General features: G+C 39.8%; 1 protein-coding gene and 1 non-coding gene across 2 annotated transcripts; one reads left to right on the top strand and one right to left on the bottom strand.

Moving 5' to 3' along the window:
• Window positions 1-1049: 1049 nt before the first annotated feature.
• Window positions 1050-8558, bottom strand: LOC140228430 (uncharacterized). Its single transcript, XM_072308648.1, has 3 exons — window positions 6614-8558; window positions 4300-5059; window positions 1050-4221 (listed from the first exon to the last, which is right to left on the bottom strand). The coding sequence occupies exons 1-3, from the start codon at window positions 8556-8558 to the stop codon at window positions 3393-3395; spliced, it is 3534 nt and encodes a 1177-aa protein (XP_072164749.1). The 3' UTR covers window positions 1050-3392.
• Window positions 8559-16470: 7912 nt separating this feature from the next.
• Window positions 16471-16688, top strand: LOC140229364 (small nucleolar RNA U3). The gene has a single exon (XR_011901289.1). It is a non-coding gene; the product is annotated as a small nucleolar RNA U3 (small nucleolar RNA).
• The last annotated feature ends 4688 nt before the right edge of the window (window positions 16689-21376 follow it).

Below are 21376 nucleotides of genomic sequence, written 5' to 3'. Positions count from 1 at the left end.
CGTACTGACGTTCTTATCACATGGTACTCTTTATTAGTAATATTTAATGGTATACCCAAGCTGGACATTATGATAACAATATTATATATCGTTATATTTCATGCATTTTTATTGAGAAATGCTACAATATATTGAATTTCAAATTGAAATTTAAATGAAAACATAGTTATTCACACATATTGGTATTTTTCTGGAAGAAATTTCAATGGATTTTGTTATTATGCACGGGAACAAAAAAAAACAATAAACAAAATGATCTCTTTTCTGTCGTACATGAACAGCATCTTATAGGAATCTAACCCTGTGAAATTTATTCACTTCTGAATTACCTGAATTACCCATGATGACACCCAGTTTAAGTCAAAAACTTAGAAGAATTCAACAGGTGTAATCCTGAGCTTGGAAAGTTCAATAAGATGTATCCAAGGTATGGTCAGTTTTAATAAAGACTGGATTAAACTCATTATACTTCAGTTTCCAGTGGTCATTGAGTTTACACCTGAAGATGTTAACTGATGATGCTTCGACAATATCAGAAGAAAGACTGTTTCAGGAATTCACCGATCTTTGATGGTTGAAAGAGTATAATCTCTCACTGTGTACGACACATTCCCTTACACAACTTAAACCTTCATATATTGAATTACACAAAAGTATACACACGCAACTAACGTTGTTGATACGAATATAACGGCACAAAAGATCAACAAATCCCAGCCATTCTACTGACAAAAGTAAAAAAAGATAACGAGATAGGACGTGGATGCAGGAAGAGTTTCTATAGAGTCAGTTTCTTCAATATCATCTTACGACTAGTGTGGCGCATGAGTAGTCTCTGAAATGAATTCGGATAAGGTCACTTCGTCGTCAAAATATTTTGTTTATGTTTGTTTGCCGTGACGTGGCAACCTGTGACATGATAAAACAACATGAAACGACGGTGGCGCCCTCTCAATACTGCCGATTCATCTCATCTTCGTTATCTGTGTCCCAAATTTAATCTGAGAAAAATAAGAGGATGCGGCTTTGATCTTGACCCGATCGCGTCGTGAGTTATCAAGATGTCGCCTAACCCCTGCTCGTCATCTAGCTGACAAGATAGCTATACTTTATCCATGTATTGTGAGTGTACTACACTGTGCCTACCAGACTTGCTGATGTTGTTTTGTGATGTTCCCCGGGCGACGTTAGTAACATGTTTGTTTAGAGGGTGGGATGGGACTTAAAACGTCTGCATGCCTGCCTCACACCTGATCCCAGCCGCCTGAGCCCAGACACGGTCCTGGGTGATGGCACGTTACGTGAGACACTGACAAACTTCTGTCGTGACTAGCCTTCAATAAAATCACTGTCGAAAAGTAAACATGTGAATAGTCGAAGAATGGAACCCGAGTTTAGCCCAGCCGTGGATTGAGATAGTTAAGCCGTGAAGCTTGTTTATTCGATCTGTGAATAGATCAAAACCGTAAACAAAGAAAATATTAGCACCTTGTTGCTAATACACATGCAGTAACTTGGACATGTGAATCACATGTAATACTCAGGCATGCCTTGTACACTGAACTTGGACTTCTGAATCACATGTACATTATTCATGCACGTCTTGTACACTATACATTTGTATATGATTAAATCTTTGCATTGCCTGACATGCATATAGATTCAAAAACTTCTCTTGTTGTCACTGTCTCTTATTACCTTCATAGTATATTGTACGTGTATTGTACATGTACACTTCATCTGGATTTATACCTGTCACATATTGAAAAGCGACTAATAAATCACCATGTTTCTGTTACATAGGGAATATCAATTGAACATGCACCTTGAATGCTTGGAGTTTGCTAATGTACACTTGTATGCTAGATGTATGCTAGATGTATGTAGGAGTTAGCTACTACAATGTACACTTGTATGCCAAAATTACAGATTCTTTCCGTCTTATTGAAAGAACTTTGTATAATATGTAATACACTGGCTCATTGTGCTCATTTACTGTGTACACATGCAGATTAATCTGAGCACTTTATTTTGCACTCTTGCACTGTACTTAGCCGTGTTGTGCATATCCTGTCTAATTTGTACTTCTGCACAAACATGTAATTTTGTACAAATACAACATGTGTTATCACCCCTTTAACTCTCAGTGACTTTGCTTCATACACTTGCAGTCACAAATCATACGGATATGAAACAGAACTTACACTGTACATACAACTGTATGTGAAAGTCAAACCACCTGTACTTATTCTTACATGTTATATGTCAAACATCACTTGCATCTACACTCTGATTGTACTGTAGACACTCATAATCTCACTTTGAGCTCGGTAATTTATGCTGAATATACTCAATGTAACACCTTACAACAAATCTACAACCTGAATTTCTGCATTTGCTTAGCACTATATTGTACACTCAACATTGTTACCTCCATACCATGGATTCTAGTTCCACTCCAGAAATGCAAATTAAACCTTACAGCACACCATTGAGTAGATTCTTACACTTTAGATTCCACTTTAGGCACTACAAACACTGTATGAACTGCTGTCATTAAGCACAGTTCTGTAATTACCTTACAATTTGTCTTGCAATACAAACACCCACACTGATGCATGTCGATAAATCATACACAAAGAACCTATTAACGTGTGGTGACCTTTTCCCACTATCAACTCTATTCACCAACAACTTTGTCTCTTTGAACATTATCGACATTTATATAACACTAAATCTGTCTTAATGTCAATTTCTGTCACAACTGTATCTTCACACAACCACCACATCAGGTTGATGAAATGACATTACACATAGTTCATAAATTCCTGGCATTACATGCCTTGACATGAACGTGCATTACATGAACATGCACCAATGTTCACGTGCAATACCTGTGTAACCACGTATGTACCACGTTGCAACTCACCAGTACGCATGCAACAAATTCAACACTGTAACTGAGTTCAAATGAGTTCATAAGTTCGCTCAAGCATACTCTTATTTGCTTTCTTTCAGTTTTTAATGTTCATTTCACATTTTCCGGTATTTACTTACTCCTGTAGCGGGACTAAACTTGACTTGCATGAGTCTTCTGCAGAAACGGACGAGTCAGCATTCGCATCCCATAACGCGACCAGTCTTCACGTTGATACGGTCAGCTGCTAACTAACTGAATGGCACAATTAGAAACTGCGCGAAACGTGACAAATGACAACTTTCACTCACTGCGCATGTCGTCTATGGTGTCCTCAAATCACAAATGAGGCAAACTCAAACGCAAACTTTCCTAACCAGAATCAAAACCCGCTTCGCTCCGCGAGACATCCTCCCCACCCAATGAGGAAATCTCTCCTCATGATCGCTTTAACACTGAATTTATCACAAACAAATCACTCGTCGTATCCCTCAGCTGGGTAGATCACCGCGATCTTCGTAACTGGACGTCGATACTCAGCAGTTGGCGTTTTCACCTTCACATTGCGCACCTTACCATCCGGTCCCGGGTAGACTTGGATAACGCGGGCGATGGTCCATTTCCCTCGAACCGCGTTCGCGTCAGCCATCATCGCGACGTCGTCGACACGTACGTTGCGGCGATCGACGTGCCATTTCTGTCGCGGTGCTAACAACGGAAGAACGTCTCTCGTCCAGCGATGCCAGAATGTGTCGACAATTCGCTGAATGAATTCGACACGATGCCTCGGATTTCTCGTTTCCCGGAACGGCCCTTGAGCGACGTCGCTAGATGCACGCCCCAACAGCATATCATTAGGACATAGGTAGTTGCCGTCATCGGGTTCGGTCGGAATCCTGCCAATCGGTCGCTGATTCACAAGGTTGGCGACCTCCAGCAGGCACGTATACAGCTCGAACGGTGTCAAAATCTGCTCCCCAATTGCCCTCTTCAGAGCATACTTGCAGCTTTTAACCAGCGACTCTGCACTGCCATTCTGATGGGGGGCAGCGGGTGTCGTGAATGTCCATTCCGTGCCTTTCTCTGCACAGAATTCTCGTAGCTCCTCTTTAGACCAGCCTCTTACCATGTCTCGTAGTTCCCGCTGTGCACCAATGAACTGAGTTCCATTGTCGCTTAGGATTTTCCCTGGCTGGCCCCTTATAGCGAAGAATCGCCGCAGCACTTGCAGGAATTCCATCGTGGAACAGTCTGTTGCAAGCTCAAGGTGGACGGCCCTTGAGTTTAAGCATGTGAACAGGACGCCGTAGTTTTTTGCAGTCTTGTTTCGTCCTACCCTCACTTGGAAAGGACCAAAATAGTCACATGCCGTGTAGTGAAATGGCGGCGTATGTGGAGATAGCCTCTCGGTAGGCAGGTCTGCCATTTCCTGGGTCTCAGTCTTGTGGTCGAATGCTCGGCAAACTGTACATCTGAACTTAACTGTTTTTGCCAAATTATGCCCTTTCAGAATCCAGTATCTGCGTCGAGCCTTAGCAGTCGTTACAGCCACTCCATTGTGACCGCTCTCATGGAAATGCCGTGTAATCAGGGTAGATATCCAATGCTCATATGGAAGTAGCACTGGATGCCTCATTTCAAATGACATTTCAGCCTTGTCTACTCTGCCTCCAACCCTGATTATGCCTGTTTCGTCTGTGTATGGGCTGAGGGTCCTTAATTCTCCCTTGTCGACTCTGGCCTTCAATGACTGCTGGGCTTTCTGGATCAGGAAATTCTCTCCCTTCTGCAGGTCATCAGGTGTCAAAGTGCAATCTGTGTCTTTCTCACTCTCGTCAGTTTCTCCTTTGCACTTTGCCTTCAGCTTTCTCAGGAACCTCAGCACATATGACGTCACCCGGATCAATTTTCTCCAGCTGGAGAATTTGGCACAGTCTATAACATCCTCATCTGGTGGTTGGGTGATGTTTAGAACTGACTGATTCTTTCTCATTTCCTTCTCCATTTCAGACATCTTTTCCTCTGCCTTGCCTTCTTCAGGCCAGTCTGACATAGGCTCACGAAGGAAGTCAGGTCCGTGTTGCCATCTGGCGGTCAGCTGATCTGCATCTAGTCCTCTCGACAGGTCATCTGCTACGTTAACTTCTCCAGGGATATGACGCCACTTACTCGGGTCAGTAGCAGTCTGGATTTCACCAACTCGGACAGCGACAAACATCTTGTAACTCCTGGCCTTACTCTTTATCCAAGATAGTGTTATCATGCTGTCAGTCATGAAGATAACATTGGCCAGCTCCATTGACATCTCAGTTCTGATTGCTGTGTACAACCTGCTTGCAAGTACCGCTGCTTGTAGTTCAAGCCTTGGGATAGTCAACTGTTTCAGCGGTGCCACCCTGGACTTTGCTGTCACGAACCGCACTTCGTACCTCGCCTCGTCTACCTCCCATCTGAGATACGCACATGCTCCGAATGCCTCCATAGATGCATCACAGAAAATGCAAAGAGTTGGCTTGCCTCTGGCGTGAGCTGGTGTCAGACATCTCTCAAATCTGACATTTGTCAGCTTTTCCATTTCATGGAACAGCTTTCTCCATTCTGTCTGACTCTCCTCGGGTAGTTCAACATCCCAGTTCAAGCCTTTCTCCCATAGCCTCTGCAGTCCGATCTTTGCTCGTATCACTATGGGGGTTGCAAATCCAATGGGATCGAAGATACGTGCAACTTGGCTAAGGATGCTCCTCTTTGTCATCTTGATTGCTTGAATTGCATCCTCATTCAGTTTGACTTTGTATGAGAATGTGTCTGAGTCATTTTCCCATACCACACCCAAGACTTTCTCATCAGTGATCGTCTTCAGTAATTTGGGCTTTTTGTCATTCCCATCATGTTCTCTGGAGAGCTCCTTGTTTGATCTCCATCCCTTTACTTTGAACCCTCCATCAGCCAGTACTTTATCGATGCTTCTGCTCAGCTCCTCTGCCTCTGTCACTGTCGGCACCGATGCACAGATGTCATCCATGTAAGTATCAAGCATGATGGTTGATGCTGCTTTCGGAAACATCTTAGCGCCTTCCTCCGCTGTCTTCCGCAATGCCGTCTGTGCCATAGCTGGGGATGGCTTATCACCGAAAGTGACAACTCTCATGATATAGACATCTGGCTGCTTATCCTGGTTCAAATTCCTCCACAGAAAGCGGTGGACGTGCTGGTCCCTTTCAGGTATCATCACTCTGTGGTACATCTTGGATATATCTGCGCAGAGTGCCACCTCGTGTTCCCTGAATCTCATCAGTACACCAAACAGTCTGTTCAGCAGATCGGGACCCTTCATCCAGTAGTCGTTAAGCGAGTGTCCCTGGTAGGAGGCGGATGAGTTGAATACGATTCGGATGGGGGTACTCTGCTTCTCCGGTCGAACGACCGCATGATGCGCAATGTAGTGCACTGGGCCTTCATACGATCGCACTTCATCCTTTGACAGCTTTCTGGCAAATTTCATTTCAACCATCTCCTGGATCTGTCTGTCATATGCGTCTGCATGGTTGGGATTTTTTGCCAGTTTCCTCTCAGTAGCATATAGCATTCTCTCAGCCTGGGCCTTGTTATCCGGCAGAAGATCCGGCTCCTTTTGCCATGGATAGGGAACGAGCCACTGCTTGCCGACCTTCTGACAGGAATTACTGATTAGCTTACTCTCATCCATTTCCTGTCTACTCAGTCCGTCTGGTTGGTACTGGCTGGGACTATGACAAACTCCCATCGACTCTGTTGTCCAAAAATCTTTCAAGTCCACAGCATCTGTAACCATCACATTCAAAACTGTGCTTTTGGCAGCCTGATGATCCGGGTCAGCTCCAAATACCACCCATCCCAGGGGGGTATGTCTGGCTACCAAATTTCCTTTCTGCCTGGTTTCTCCTGTGTGCAGCTTAGCATGATCAATTCCAACCAAGACATCAATCGATCCGCTGCTACGATGTAGACAGTTCTGTCCCAGGTTGAATGTCTTGCACAAGTCATCTGTCTGGACTTGTACTACGTCATCATTGATGGAATCCAGTCCGACAGCCGACACTCTGTACACTCTGTTGTCATCGAGAGATCGCAGTCTTAATCGGTAGATCTTCGTCTGGACCTCTTCAGTGACACAGCCAACTTTCGTGATGTTGATGGATATCGGCTTTCCCTTTAATCCTAGGTTTTCTGCAACTGATCGTCTGACAAGGCTAATTTGTGCACCAGAATCCAGTAGACAGTTAGCTGAGTAGCTCTGGTCCTTGGAACCCATCATAGTAACTGTCACAACAGGCAGAAGGGCTGTTTTACCTGAAACACTTGCCACTATCTCATGGGCTATTTCTTTGTGCAGCAGAGGATGATGAAAGGATGTGCACTGTTCTCCGTTCAATTTCTCTGTGCACCTCTTCCGTCGCTTGCAAGTTTTCATGTTGTGATCCCTGCCTGCTCTCTTCAAGCAACTGTAGCATGCATGATTGTCTTTCATCATTTGGAACCTCTCGGGCTGACTCTTTGACAGAAGCTTCTTACACTGGTCTACCCAGTGATCAGATGATTTACAAATCCAGCACTTGTGGTCCGCCTGTTTGCCTGACTTATCCTCTTCAGCAATGTGACTAACTGAAGCACTGGATCGTTTGTCTTTCTGTTGAGTGGAAGACCGTGCATCTCGAAGAGGGGCCGATGCTCTCAATCTCATCTTCATTTCCCCACTCATCCAGGTTCGCAGTGCCTCAAAGGTAGCCTCCTGTCTATCCCTCTGTAGATAGCGGAACCAAACCTTGCGATCATTGCTGGTCATCTTTCTTTCCACCAGTGCCAGCATATGGCTGTTATCCATGTCTCCTGTTCTCCCCACTTCCTTCAGTGTGTTGTAACTTCTCATTACAATGTGCACAAGATCGCAGAATCTTGCATCATCTCCCTCTTTGAGTGGGGGGAACCGCTCCATTTCATCCACGATTACATCTGCCACGAGCCTTGGATCGCCGTATATGGAGTCCAGCAATGCCCATGCTTCATCATAGTCATTTCCTATCCCTCTGATTAGCTCCAAAGGCTTACCGTGTAATGCTGTACGAAGGATGGCCATCGCGTCCCGTTTACTGTATCGGTCTATCAAATGGTGAAAGTCCGATTTGAACGTAGAGTACACTCTCACGTCTCCGCTGAAATGTGGCAGTTTGGGCCGCTCTACCTGTACTCTGAATGCAGACTCTACTTGTGGACTGTTAGATTCATCTGGCCTTTCAGGTGAGGCTACATTGCTGCTATCATTTACAGCCGGTTGTGTCTCAGCTCTCTCAGATGCCTCACTTGCTTTTGCCTTGATGCAATCCTTCGCCTTTATCTGCATATCCATGAAGTTTGACTGACACTCTTCCAACCAAGTGCCCTCTTTTAGAAACTGCTCGTCATCCTCGATAATCTCGCAGTAAGCTTCATGTTTCTCCTCTAAGTCCTTATACGCTAACTCCAGACTCTGTAAGGACTCGGTGACCTCGTCAAGATTCCTGTTGCTGTCCAGCAATTTCTGCAAGGCATTCAATAATCGGGTCAGCTTTGCCTTGGCAGTCCTCCTCTTGATCTTGAGGTCCTTCTCTTTCTGTTCTGCACTCATGACTGCATGCAGTGTTCCCTCTGTCTCCTATTCCAGGTCAGCAGGAATCGAATTTGATGAATAGTCGAAGAATGGAACCCGAGTTTAGCCCAGCCGTGGATTGAGATAGTTAAGCCGTGAAGCTTGTTTATTCGATCTGTGAATAGATCAAAACCGTAAACAAAGAAAATATTAGCACCTTGTTGCTAATACACATGCAGTAACTTGGACATGTGAATCACATGTAATACTCAGGCATGCCTTGTACACTGAACTTGGACTTCTGAATCACATGTACATTATTCATGCACGTCTTGTACACTATACATTTGTATATGATTAAATCTTTGCATTGCCTGACATGCATATAGATTCAAAAACTTCTCTTGTTGTCACTGTCTCTTATTACCTTCATAGTATATTGTACGTGTATTGTACATGTACACTTCATCTGGATTTATACCTGTCACATATTGAAAAGCGACTAATAAATCACCATGTTTCTGTTACATAGGGAATATCAATTGAACATGCACCTTGAATGCTTGGAGTTTGCTAATGTACACTTGTATGCTAGATGTATGCTAGATGTATGTAGGAGTTAGCTACTACAATGTACACTTGTATGCCAAAATTACAGATTCTTTCCGTCTTATTGAAAGAACTTTGTATAATATGTAATACACTGGCTCATTGTGCTCATTTACTGTGTACACATGCAGATTAATCTGAGCACTTTATTTTGCACTCTTGCACTGTACTTAGCCGTGTTGTGCATATCCTGTCTAATTTGTACTTCTGCACAAACATGTAATTTTGTACAAATACAACATGTGTTATCACCCCTTTAACTCTCAGTGACTTTGCTTCATACACTTGCAGTCACAAATCATACGGATATGAAACAGAACTTACACTGTACATACAACTGTATGTGAAAGTCAAACCACCTGTACTTATTCTTACATGTTATATGTCAAACATCACTTGCATCTACACTCTGATTGTACTGTAGACACTCATAATCTCACTTTGAGCTCGGTAATTTATGCTGAATATACTCAATGTAACACCTTACAACAAATCTACAACCTGAATTTCTGCATTTGCTTAGCACTATATTGTACACTCAACATTGTTACCTCCATACCATGGATTCTAGTTCCACTCCAGAAATGCAAATTAAACCTTACAGCACACCATTGAGTAGATTCTTACACTTTAGATTCCACTTTAGGCACTACAAACACTGTATGAACTGCTGTCATTAAGCACAGTTCTGTAATTACCTTACAATTTGTCTTGCAATACAAACACCCACACTGATGCATGTCGATAAATCATACACAAAGAACCTATTAACGTGTGGTGACCTTTTCCCACTATCAACTCTATTCACCAACAACTTTGTCTCTTTGAACATTATCGACATTTATATAACACTAAATCTGTCTTAATGTCAATTTCTGTCACAACTGTATCTTCACACAACCACCACATCAGGTTGATGAAATGACATTACACATAGTTCATAAATTCCTGGCATTACATGCCTTGACATGAACGTGCATTACATGAACATGCACCAATGTTCACGTGCAATACCTGTGTAACCACGTATGTACCACGTTGCAACTCACCAGTACGCATGCAACAAATTCAACACTGTAACTGAGTTCAAATGAGTTCATAAGTTCGCTCAAGCATACTCTTATTTGCTTTCTTTCAGTTTTTAATGTTCATTTCACATTTTCCGGTATTTACTTACTCCTGTAGCGGGACTAAACTTGACTTGCATGAGTCTTCTGCAGAAACGGACGAGTCAGCATTCGCATCCCATAACGCGACCAGTACAGTCTTCACGTTGATACGGTCAGCTGCTAACTAACTGAATGGCACAATTAGAAACTGCGCGAAACGTGACAAATGACAACTTTCACTCACTGCGCATGTCGTCTATGGTGTCCTCAAATCACAAATGAGGCAAACTCAAACGCAAACTTTCCTAACCAGAATCAAAACCCGCTTCGCTCCGCGAGACAACATGCAAAACATCAAAACAAACAAACAAACAAACAAACAAAAACATTCACTCTGACAAATGATGCAAAAGACAATTGATATGATTTAATGGAACAATCGCAAATACATAATAATATGGAAAGTGATATGGAGGTGACGTCATGACCTTAAATATCCTATTGGCTTGCCTTATGCATAATTACGAGAGAGAGGGGGGGGGTGGGAAGGGTGGGATCTGGAAAAAAAAAATCGATAGAGCGTGCATAGTTTGTCATAGTGACTCATTAGATCATCATGCTATAAAAACCCAACGAAGGTGATAATGTTCACGATCTATGATTGACTGACATTAAAATCTGATGATATCATCCTATCTTGAAAGGAACTGGTAAATTTGTGGATAGAAAATGGGTTCATGTTTTTTTGCATGACAGATCTCATGATAATGATCGTTTCCGAACGGCTCCTGGACGACACTGCATGAGTCACATACGGAAAACGCAATTGTTATCCGTCACATAACACTAACATTCCTCACTTCCGCCACAGACTAATAGGCCAATGATTTACATCTTTTGTATTATCATTATTATTATTCGATTGCCATTATCGTCTCCAGGTGAAAGTTTGTGGGACTTTCGGTGCCAACTCGATAAAACGACGTTGCAACTTCTACCAAAGGGGGTTATATAGGACTATCTTAATTGCGTCAGTTCAGCTTTTGATATTACAAAGTTAGCACAAAATCCGCCGTCTTCACAGCATCTTTATAGATGGCGTCATCCCCTTCACATCGTTACTATTCGATAGAACTGACCCTGAGATGAATACAATAACCATGGACCCTAGGGTCCATGCAATAACTTAAATAAGTGTGCGAGCTTCAGATTGTCCCACTTATTCCCCTTACTTTCCCTCTAATCTTACAGCTTGGCCCTATGCATATTCTCCACACTGACGAAAACTTAATCCTGGGGATTACGTTTTTCATGTCGTCTTGTGCTGTATACGTCTCCCCGGCTCGTAGATCATGAATTGCTTTCCAGCGGATAGTCACGTGTCCAATACATTGGCTGAGTAGATAAAACCATGTGGAGCTAAAACTGCTCGGCATCATTAGGAAGTGGCTGTGGGGAGTTTATTTGTGTGATGTCCTTTTCACAAAGGAAAATAAAAACATCGTCGAATAGCTAGAGACCGTAGTTCATTCACACGAGATGACCTTTGGTATGTCTGATGTCCAAGTTACAATGAATGAAGCTTTTTACAAGTGTGATAATACAGCAAGGGTCGTTGACAAATAAATGTATTAGATTATTCTGTAGAGTCTATAGCTCTAGTTCAAGGGAGTTAGGGTAAGCACTATTGTATCCATATTTGTGTTTATGAATGCCTTTATTGTATCCATATTTGTGTTTATGAATATAAATGGAATTCATATATCAGTGAAGTCATAGTTAAAGGAGAAATGTGAAACTTTTGAGAATAGCATACCAACTAAGGTTACATTTCAGCATTTCTTAGAATATGCATTCGAGAATGGAATGTGCTGTGATATGGGGAAGGAAGGAAAACATGCTTGTGGTTTTTAATCTGTGTTCAATTTAGGTTTCATGGGTTTTCTCGCGTGTCATGGATGTTTGTATTTTATCGTATACACATTAAGAAGAAGGGCTTGAGACTATAAACGCAGGTGCTAAAATGAAATGAAAACTGAAACACTGATGAAAAGAAATGTAAAAAAAAAACGAAAGAAAGAAAAAAGCTACGGTCGAGCGGGAGGTATAAAGAAATTGGACACACACCTGAAGACGACACACGTGGACAAGACCACGGATGGCGGATGGGAAGGAAATGAAAGTAGATCAGAGAGCAACACACGCTTTATGACCTAAAAATATCGGAAGAGATGAGACAAAGCTTTGCGAAAACGTTCTGATTTTTCCTTTTGATAGACAGAATGATGCTTATAATATCCTTTGTTTTTTATATTTATGCTGATGTCGCATTTTGTCCAATTCCCTCACATCTTTGTCTTTCACAAGTTGATCTAGTGGCAGGCACCAACGTCATGAGTTTTTATAGTGTTCCATTATTCAAATCGGATATGTCCATATAGCGAGATGGTTAGGTATTTTGTAACCGTATAATCGTCCGTGGAATAGACGCCGAAACAAGGCCAATATCCAAGTCACATGCCCATTTCACGCAATTTGTACAAAATTCACGATTTTCTAATGACTATATTTTTGATGTTCATATTCATAAAATTTTGTGGTAAGTCCAGCTTGAGTATATATTAAATCACTAACATTCAATAAACCTACTAACCCCGAGGACCGGAAGATTTGTCGCCATGTTGGCCGTGATGTAAAGTCAACTATCTTGACGAAAATATCAAGGCTAGACTACACGGTCTTCTACTCTCATAATTTCCAACAAGATAACACTTTTTTTTTTCACGTATAGTCGCGCTCAGATAGCACTGTAAGCATTCATCATTTTTTTTCTGCAGAATTCATTATATTATTTTTTTTTGTTATTTATGGATTCTTAATATTCAAAAGCGCACCAACTCGTCATTAATGAAGAAGGTTGTTTCCATTCGTTGGACATCGGCGTCAACATGACGGAGTATATCGAGCCTAGAAGATCCATAGCATGACATTGACCTTATATGGCAATATTAGATCTTGGAATCAGTTTAGTCCAGGAATAGACCAACCTAGGTATAAGGTAGTAATGCGCATACAGGACAGACAGACAAACTGATTCACTGGACTTGAGTCAAAACTTTCAGTTTGCAAAAGTTTTTTTTTTTTCGTAATCTGTCTAAAAATCGTCTTATGCGGTTTGTTCCACTTCCTTCCCATACCCATTATCTTCTTCTCCTCCTCCCCTGCGATGACCCACCTTCCTAGTTCTCACAGTTTTTCAGACATGTCAAAAATGAGATCGCCGAACCCACGTCCTCGACTCAAGGCCTTATCGTTCATCCGGACACTGTCTTTCTCAGTCTGAAAAGTGCTTCCGGATTACGCTTGACGTATGGTGCACTGGGTAAGTCTATGTGCAAGTAACAAGCGATGTTATGCCATCCAACATCATATCAATTTACATTTTAGTTGAGAATAAAACGACAAAAGATACCACGGCGTGGAAAATGATTTTTTGAAAGAAAGAAGTACACGATACGAAAGCAATACATCGATAGAATGTCGCTGTGGGTGGTGGTGGTGGTGGGTGAGATTTGCAACGCAGTCTTGTCATCAGATTCCAGACGACGGAAGTGTATCGAATAATGCGCTTCCGAACGTGAGAGGGCGATGTTTAGAGTTGATTACCAGAGCCTTCTAGAAGGCTCTGTTGATTACAGCGCCATGTGATAGGAATGCAGCGTGTATCATCAGCAGTACTGATGGTATTCCACCCATGAAACAATTCGCACACAACTCTTCAACTCTCAATCTTCATTTTAGAACCAACTAATGGACAAGAAATATATAATAGAGATTCGATTCTTCGGAAGCGATGACCGTCGAGAACGGAAAGTCGTGTGACCCGTGTCATCATCGAGGAAATGGATTAAAACGATTCACTGGCTCATTGAGTATTCCTCCTCTCCACATTCTGTTTCTACCATTCATCAAATAATGTTGATAAATCAAACAATAAATGGAAGAAGAAATTGATTAATGAAATTATATCAAACAGATGAGAATATTACCGAAATGAAGATATGTATGCTTTATGCTCCTAAAACCAATCATATCCAAGGGGTTATATACTCGAACCACCTTTTTATACTCGTATGTATAATCTCATTGGTTCCTACAGACAGTGAATAATACATACATACAATTCGTATATACATACATACCTAAAAGATGTGCTTACATTGAAACAAATATAGACAGACATAATACAGGCATATTTATACACATGTTCTGCACAATACACATACCCGTCCCAGTTTTGCCCTGCTGTCTCTGTATTATTATTATTATTATTATCATTATCATTATTATCATTATTATTATCATCATCATCATCGTTATTATTATTACTATACTACCATTACTATTATTATCATCATCATTATCATTATTATTATTTTTTATTAATATCATTATCATGCTCATCTTTACATTTCCTTCTTCAGAGTGAGTTCACCTTTAAAGTTTTCATCCACACATATACTAACATTCAACGAGTTTTATCTATCTCTCTATTCCAACACTTTCGCTTCCTCCCCTCCCCGTTTTTAGATTGGCAGTAAGAAAACAAAACAAGAGTGTCATTTTTCTCGGATTTCCTCGGGTCCTAAGGTTTATTTGTCTTGAAGACGAAACATCGAACGGATGCTATTTAAAATGTTCTCGTGATAAACTATAATCAAGATGTTATGTTTCAATATGAATGATCTCGTTCCGTTCGCTTATCCAGCAGTGTGATAGTAGCAGTGATTACAGCCGTAGGTCTGGAAACGTGACTTAAAGAGGAAGTCCAACCCAAAAATCAATAAACTTCAAAGGAAAGAGAAATAATATGTAATATTCCCTACAGAACGATACAAAATAAAAAAATGACAAAAATTGGAGAAGAAAAAGGAAAAGATGACATTTTGAAATTTCACAAATTTTTTCGGAAAACATTTCTTGACCAGTCCTCATGAATATTCAAATGAGCAAGTTGACGATGTCATGCCCTCACAATTTCTTATTCATTTCACAAAAATCTCGTATTTCAGCTTTATGAATATAGAACTTGCCTTATTCCCCCCCCCCTAAAAAAAAGTGAAATTTCAAAATGTCATATCTTCCTTATTTCTAATCCAATCTTTTCTTAATTACATATATAATCATGTATACATATATCCGTTATAAATTTGCTTGTCTCAATTTCTAATGACTGGATAAAAATATTACCGCGTGGAATGATTTACGAGAAGCGGAAGGAGACGGTACGTTGCACATGTGCGAGTTGACTACCAGTTTAGCGACTACACGCCGGGCTGTAGTCTTGCTTTCCGTACCTCAATAACCACCTCAGTGCACAACCTGTTTTGGTTACATATTTTGTTCGCGTGTTTGTTTGTCGACCCGTTGACGGTCGATACTCGCTTCACAAAGATCGGGCTCCGAACACTGTTGATATAATCACAGTCAATACTTTCCCGTATAGCTGTTGGGTTTTACCTATACTAACCGGTTTCGACATGGTGATATCCAACGGGTGATACAATACTGATCAGGCTACATGGATCAGGTGACCCAAAATGGAGACAACCTGATGCACCTCCCTGAGACAACACAGCTTGGAAAACACATCAATAGACTTTCGCAAACACAATTTGTGTATTTGCTTTCTCCCGATTTCATTCACGAGTTTGCAATAAACATTGAACGAGAGAAAGAACAATGAAATGTATGATAGTTTATCAATTTTTGTTCTTTTGAGCCCGCTATACTTGCTGCACGAAAAAAAAATGCGGCTTCCTCCGTAAGACTACTGACATCAAATGGCACGTGGTCTTACAGAACGTATACCAGTAGTACAGTTGCATGCTCGCACACAAAACGTACAAACGAACTGTGCGTATTTTGTGAAGAAACTCCTGGTTAACAAGACTATATCTCATGCATATTCATATTATGTTCTGCTACCTCTCGATACCTACTCGAGTTACATAAAATTCCACTTTTCCCCTTCCCTCGTGGCCCCTTTCACAACCCAACACTACCCCCTTCACATAATTTCAGTGCTTCAAGGATTCACGTGTGGAAAAACTATGACACTGTTGTATAAACACATTTTAGAAGCGATAGTTTGCGGGTTGAGATAACTTTATAACCTCGCCATGAAGTGAAATGAATAAACATATGACTTGCATAACAGGCAAGTATAATTTAAGATCATACTTTTAGGGATCATTTCTATAGTATGCATCTCTCTTTTTTACCATAAAAAGAGTCCCACTGAAATGCCACGATGAGGAGCAGAAGCGTTTCCCTCTGAGCGCGAAGCGGACATCGAGTGATATCATTCCGATATCCTGCTCGTTGTCATTGATGACCGTTCCTCCTCTCCTTCGGGGGAAGAGGAGGAGGGAAACGCAATCTGAGTGGTATACTTTTAATACAAAATGCAAAGAAAGAAGTGTAATCGTAGCAACACACGTTTCGCTACCACATTATTTTTTAGTTCTAAAATTATTTTCATATATTAAAGAAAGGAGTGTAATCGTAGCAACACAAGTCTGGCTACTATATCATTTTTTTTTTTTTTTAAATTCTAGAATTTATTTTACTCATTTATTTATTAAAGCCAAAAGAGTAATCATAGCAACACAAGTCTGGCTACCACATTATTTTTTAATTCTAGAATCTATTTTACCCATTTATTTATTAAAGAAAGAATTGTAATCGAAGCAAGACACATCTAGCTACCACATTATTTTTTATTTAATTAATTAATTTATTTATTTATTTATTGATTAATTTATTCATTTATCTTTTTATTTATTTACTTCTATTCATGTATCACTCACAAAGTTTAAGACCTCAGTACTTGGTTTGAATGCTGAATTTATAGATTAATTACATGAAAATATCAATGTGGGATAACCATGCCTCTTCCACATGCAACGTTCTCAAATTGTTACTAGTGAATATCATGGCCTCAATTCAAATGTTCGTTCATGGGGGGTGGGGGGGGGGGCAAATATTGCATTATGCATAAAGCTAAGCCCATTTATTTTTTAAAATCTTGTGAGTGGGGTATGCACCTATATTCCTGGGCATACTTTACCCTTTTGATGGGTCTTCTTCTCCTTCCTATCTGTAAAGAATTCAAAAGATGTGAATGTTCTATATGTATACTAGTACAAATATTTGTAGAAAGGTAGAATTGTTTCTGTATTGTATCATACTGTTTCGATGATTATGAATATGTGTTTATTGTCCATGCAGGGCCTCCACAAACAACAGGATTAACCCGTTCCGTACGGGAACCTAGTGGCCTGTGTATTAAGTCTATGGGAATTTCAGAATTCAGTATGGAACAGGTTAAACTCACTGATGGAGCCAACCTGTGAAAACAAGACTAATAAATAATAATGAATAAATAAATAGGCAGGTAGATACATAGATGAATGAAAATAGGCCTATGAATGAATGAATACATAATTAAATAAATAAATGAATGAATAAATGAATAAATAGATAAATAAGTTGACTGATTAATTAAAAAATTGATACACATAATCATCTCTGACAAATATCATGTATCATGATAACTAATATAGTGTAATTATATAGTAGGGAAAAAATGTCCCTTGTACAGTCTTTGTAATCTTTGCATCTTGATAGATTGGAGAAAACTGACAAGGTGAGAGAAACGGAAACAAAGAACAAGCCCCATTAATAGCACTGAGACTGCAAGCAGTTGCTAAATATCATTCTTATATGCATGTGTAATGCATATTTAATGAGTAAAATTTTCTTGGTGCTCTTGTGTCCATTCCTTTTTGCACAATCTGATCTTTGGCCCTTCTATTCACTGTGGCCCTCAGCCCGAGTCATCAAAATGAGTCGGCCTTTCTCTGTACATTCAGTGCTCTTTCAGGTAATTGCCTATTTAACATTTCAAAGGAACGACACTGCATTATAGCATGGACCCTACCAGTAGGGTCCATGATTATAGAAATATTATTCAGAGGTGTCTGTTGTGCTCAGAAAGACATAAGATGCTTCAGGATAACTTGTCAAAAAATATTATTTTTTCCCCCCACTTATCTGTAAGTGACTTGCTGCAAGTCATTGGCAAGTAGAAATTAGAGTGCCTTGAATAAAGGCTAGCACAGAAATGGCTACGGATGTTGACAGATTGTGACAACACACTATGACTTTACATTTAATACTCCACCACAATTTCAAACTGCATGTAATCCCACTTCAAAGCACTATCAAAAATGAGTGAAAATTCTTTCCAAGCATATTCATGACATGTATGTTTGTGTGCATTCTAATTTGACGAATGCTACGATTCGCAACATTAAAATGCACACAAAAGTTCTTGTCTACACTATATGTATTGAATGCCAGTGGCAATTCGCCAAAATTTCGTGTCGCGAAAAAAAGTCGTCAGCTACAATTGGTGAAAATTATATGCCGTGAAAATATCTTGCTTTAAAATTTAGGGTAATAATGCACACATAAACGAAAACAAAATTGATGCGTTCTTTCACCATATATTTGGCACCACATTGAAAAACAGAAGAAGAAATCAATGGAAATCTTAATGCCAGATAAAGGGGAAGAAACAAATTATGTCTTACACAAGTAATCCACATATGAATCAGCTTCATTATTACACGCAACACACACAATTTCCTGATACACTGTAGATAATACCAGTACTGTCAAGGGCAAGCTCTTAGATTCACCACATTATGTATATGTTGTGTTTTCAAGCTGCATCATTAAAGATAATATAAAGTTTTGGTACCTCAAAAGTTTCCCTGAGTTTCCTTGTCTTAGTTTGTGTTTCAGGTTAAAGTACCTTTCATATAACTAACACTGTGAGACTTACTCGCCCCAAAGTGCTCTCATGTCTTAGTAATCATGCAATAATGGATTCGTACAATACATGTACATTGATTGTTGCGGTACCGCGTCGAGTCAAACTAACGGCTCGTTCGAATTTTTCAGAGCCCGCTCTGCTCTGGTACGAAACTATTATTGCATGATTACTAAGACATGAGAGCTCTTTGTGGCGAGTAATTCTCACAGTGTTAATTATATGAAAGGTACTTTAACCTGAAACAAATACTAAGACAAGGAAACTCAGGGAAACTTTTGAGGTACCAAAACTTTATATTATCTTTAAACACAATTCAAGCAACATTACCTCGTGGGTAATGCATCTGTTATTCTCTTTTCCACATCCCTCCTGACTCAACCAAATTTTATCCTTAAACAACAATTGATGTGAATTAACATGCAGTCATTGTGAAATGCTTGAATACAGTTTATCTTGTTGCATATACTAATAACCTGTTGCCATTGACGTACAACATACTGTCCTTTTAAATATTTGAATCTATTTTCAACCTGCACTAAACAGTAGCTTCTTCACCATCCTATTCTTGATATGAAAGACTAATGTTGAATACCATTTTTTTTTTTTTTTTTGAGAGGAAGTCATAGAAACATCACAGTAATTAACATTTTCAGAACCAAGATATGGTGCTTCATCCAATGATGGTATAGGACCCCACATTTGATGATGATACAAGATCAACATGTCAGTTTGGACCACACACAAGGGTCCTGATGGACTTTTACTAGAACTGAGCAAAATGTGCACCATTCTTCCCTCTCAAATTTGACATACATTTGCACATGAGAACAGGTGAAAGAAGCTTGGGATATTCACATGATGAAAAAGGTTTTATATGACCTAGTGGCATACCATCCAAATCAGAGTTTGGTAAATACTGTTAAGCCAGAAAAGTTTGCATGCATTTTCACTTCGTGAATTCTGCGAGAGCCAAGATTCACAAAATTAAACTGCACTCAAAAGTTCTTTTCTAAACTATATGCACTGAATGCCAGTAGTAATTTGCAAAAATTTCGTGCCACAAAAAGGCCGTCTGCTCCATCTCGCAAAAATTTCATGCCGCGAAAAGGGCTGTCTGCTCTAATTCATTACAAATTTCATGCTGTGAAAATATCTTGGTTTACGGGAATTTCATGAGAAAAACACCATGGGTACACATACTCTAGGCCAATGCATTCAGTGTGAGTAGGATGTTGAGCAATTTAGGGTTCTTCCAGGTTTACACACACACAACAAAAGTCTCTATTCTATGGCTGTAATACAGTGGAAGCATAAGGGAGGTGCCATGATATATTTCAAGATTTTACATTGTAGTACTTTCACTGATATATTCTATTACAATAATCTATGAATAAATAAGAGCAATCATACACATCTATTTACAATTTTAAGACAGATCACATTAGGAACAATAACTATCTATAATCTTGACTACAATATGGCAAGAATATCTCACTTACAGTCTTTATACAGTGTCTTTTTCACATAATCGTACAAACTGGGAGATATAGAAGGTTATGCAGAACCTTTTCTTTTTTTCTTTTTCAAACCAAGTTCAAAGAAAGCACATTAGAAAACATGGTCATACAAACAAGAGGCAGCATAATCATAAGTCATATCAAAGATGGTGACTATCTGTCACCACAAGATTCAGAATTTAGGCAGTTGGCAGAGCATGATCTACAGATTAAAAGTAGTACTGTACATGCTTTATCGTAAACAAGTCCTTGTTGTTTCCACACATGTTAGCTTGACAGTCGGTGTACCTATAGCACATACATGCACTGATTTAGTCCAGTCAAAGTGCCCTTGGGTTGTTCCAAACGGTCATGAAAGAATGACTTGTCAATGCCTCCTCTATGTGCTTTAATTAAGACACATAAAAGTCATTCTATAGAGATAGTTGAGAGACCTCATTTGCATGCTAATTTAATGTCAACAAAATGTCCATAAACTGCATTTGCCATTAGAATAGTTCTGCATGTACGACGTGTAGCTCTATCTACTTCAAGGTATGACAGTTACAAGAAATGAAAGCATTTCACAAAATTCTACCCATGGAATGTTTGAAGTTTCTTCCAGTTGCAGTAAAATAGCAGAATGTTGGTCAAATATGTTCAGTACAAGCCATATATTTTGCGAGTATAATTTGTTTCTGTTTTTGGTTTTTTGGTTTTGTTTTTTTTTGCAAATTG

This window comes from Diadema setosum, chromosome 5 (assembly GCF_964275005.1).
Source record: "Diadema setosum chromosome 5, eeDiaSeto1, whole genome shotgun sequence".
Classification (NCBI taxonomy): domain Eukaryota; kingdom Metazoa; phylum Echinodermata; class Echinoidea; order Diadematoida; family Diadematidae; genus Diadema; species Diadema setosum.
The sequence above is the reverse complement of the archived record's forward strand: the minus strand, read 5'-3'. Positions and strand labels throughout refer to the sequence as shown.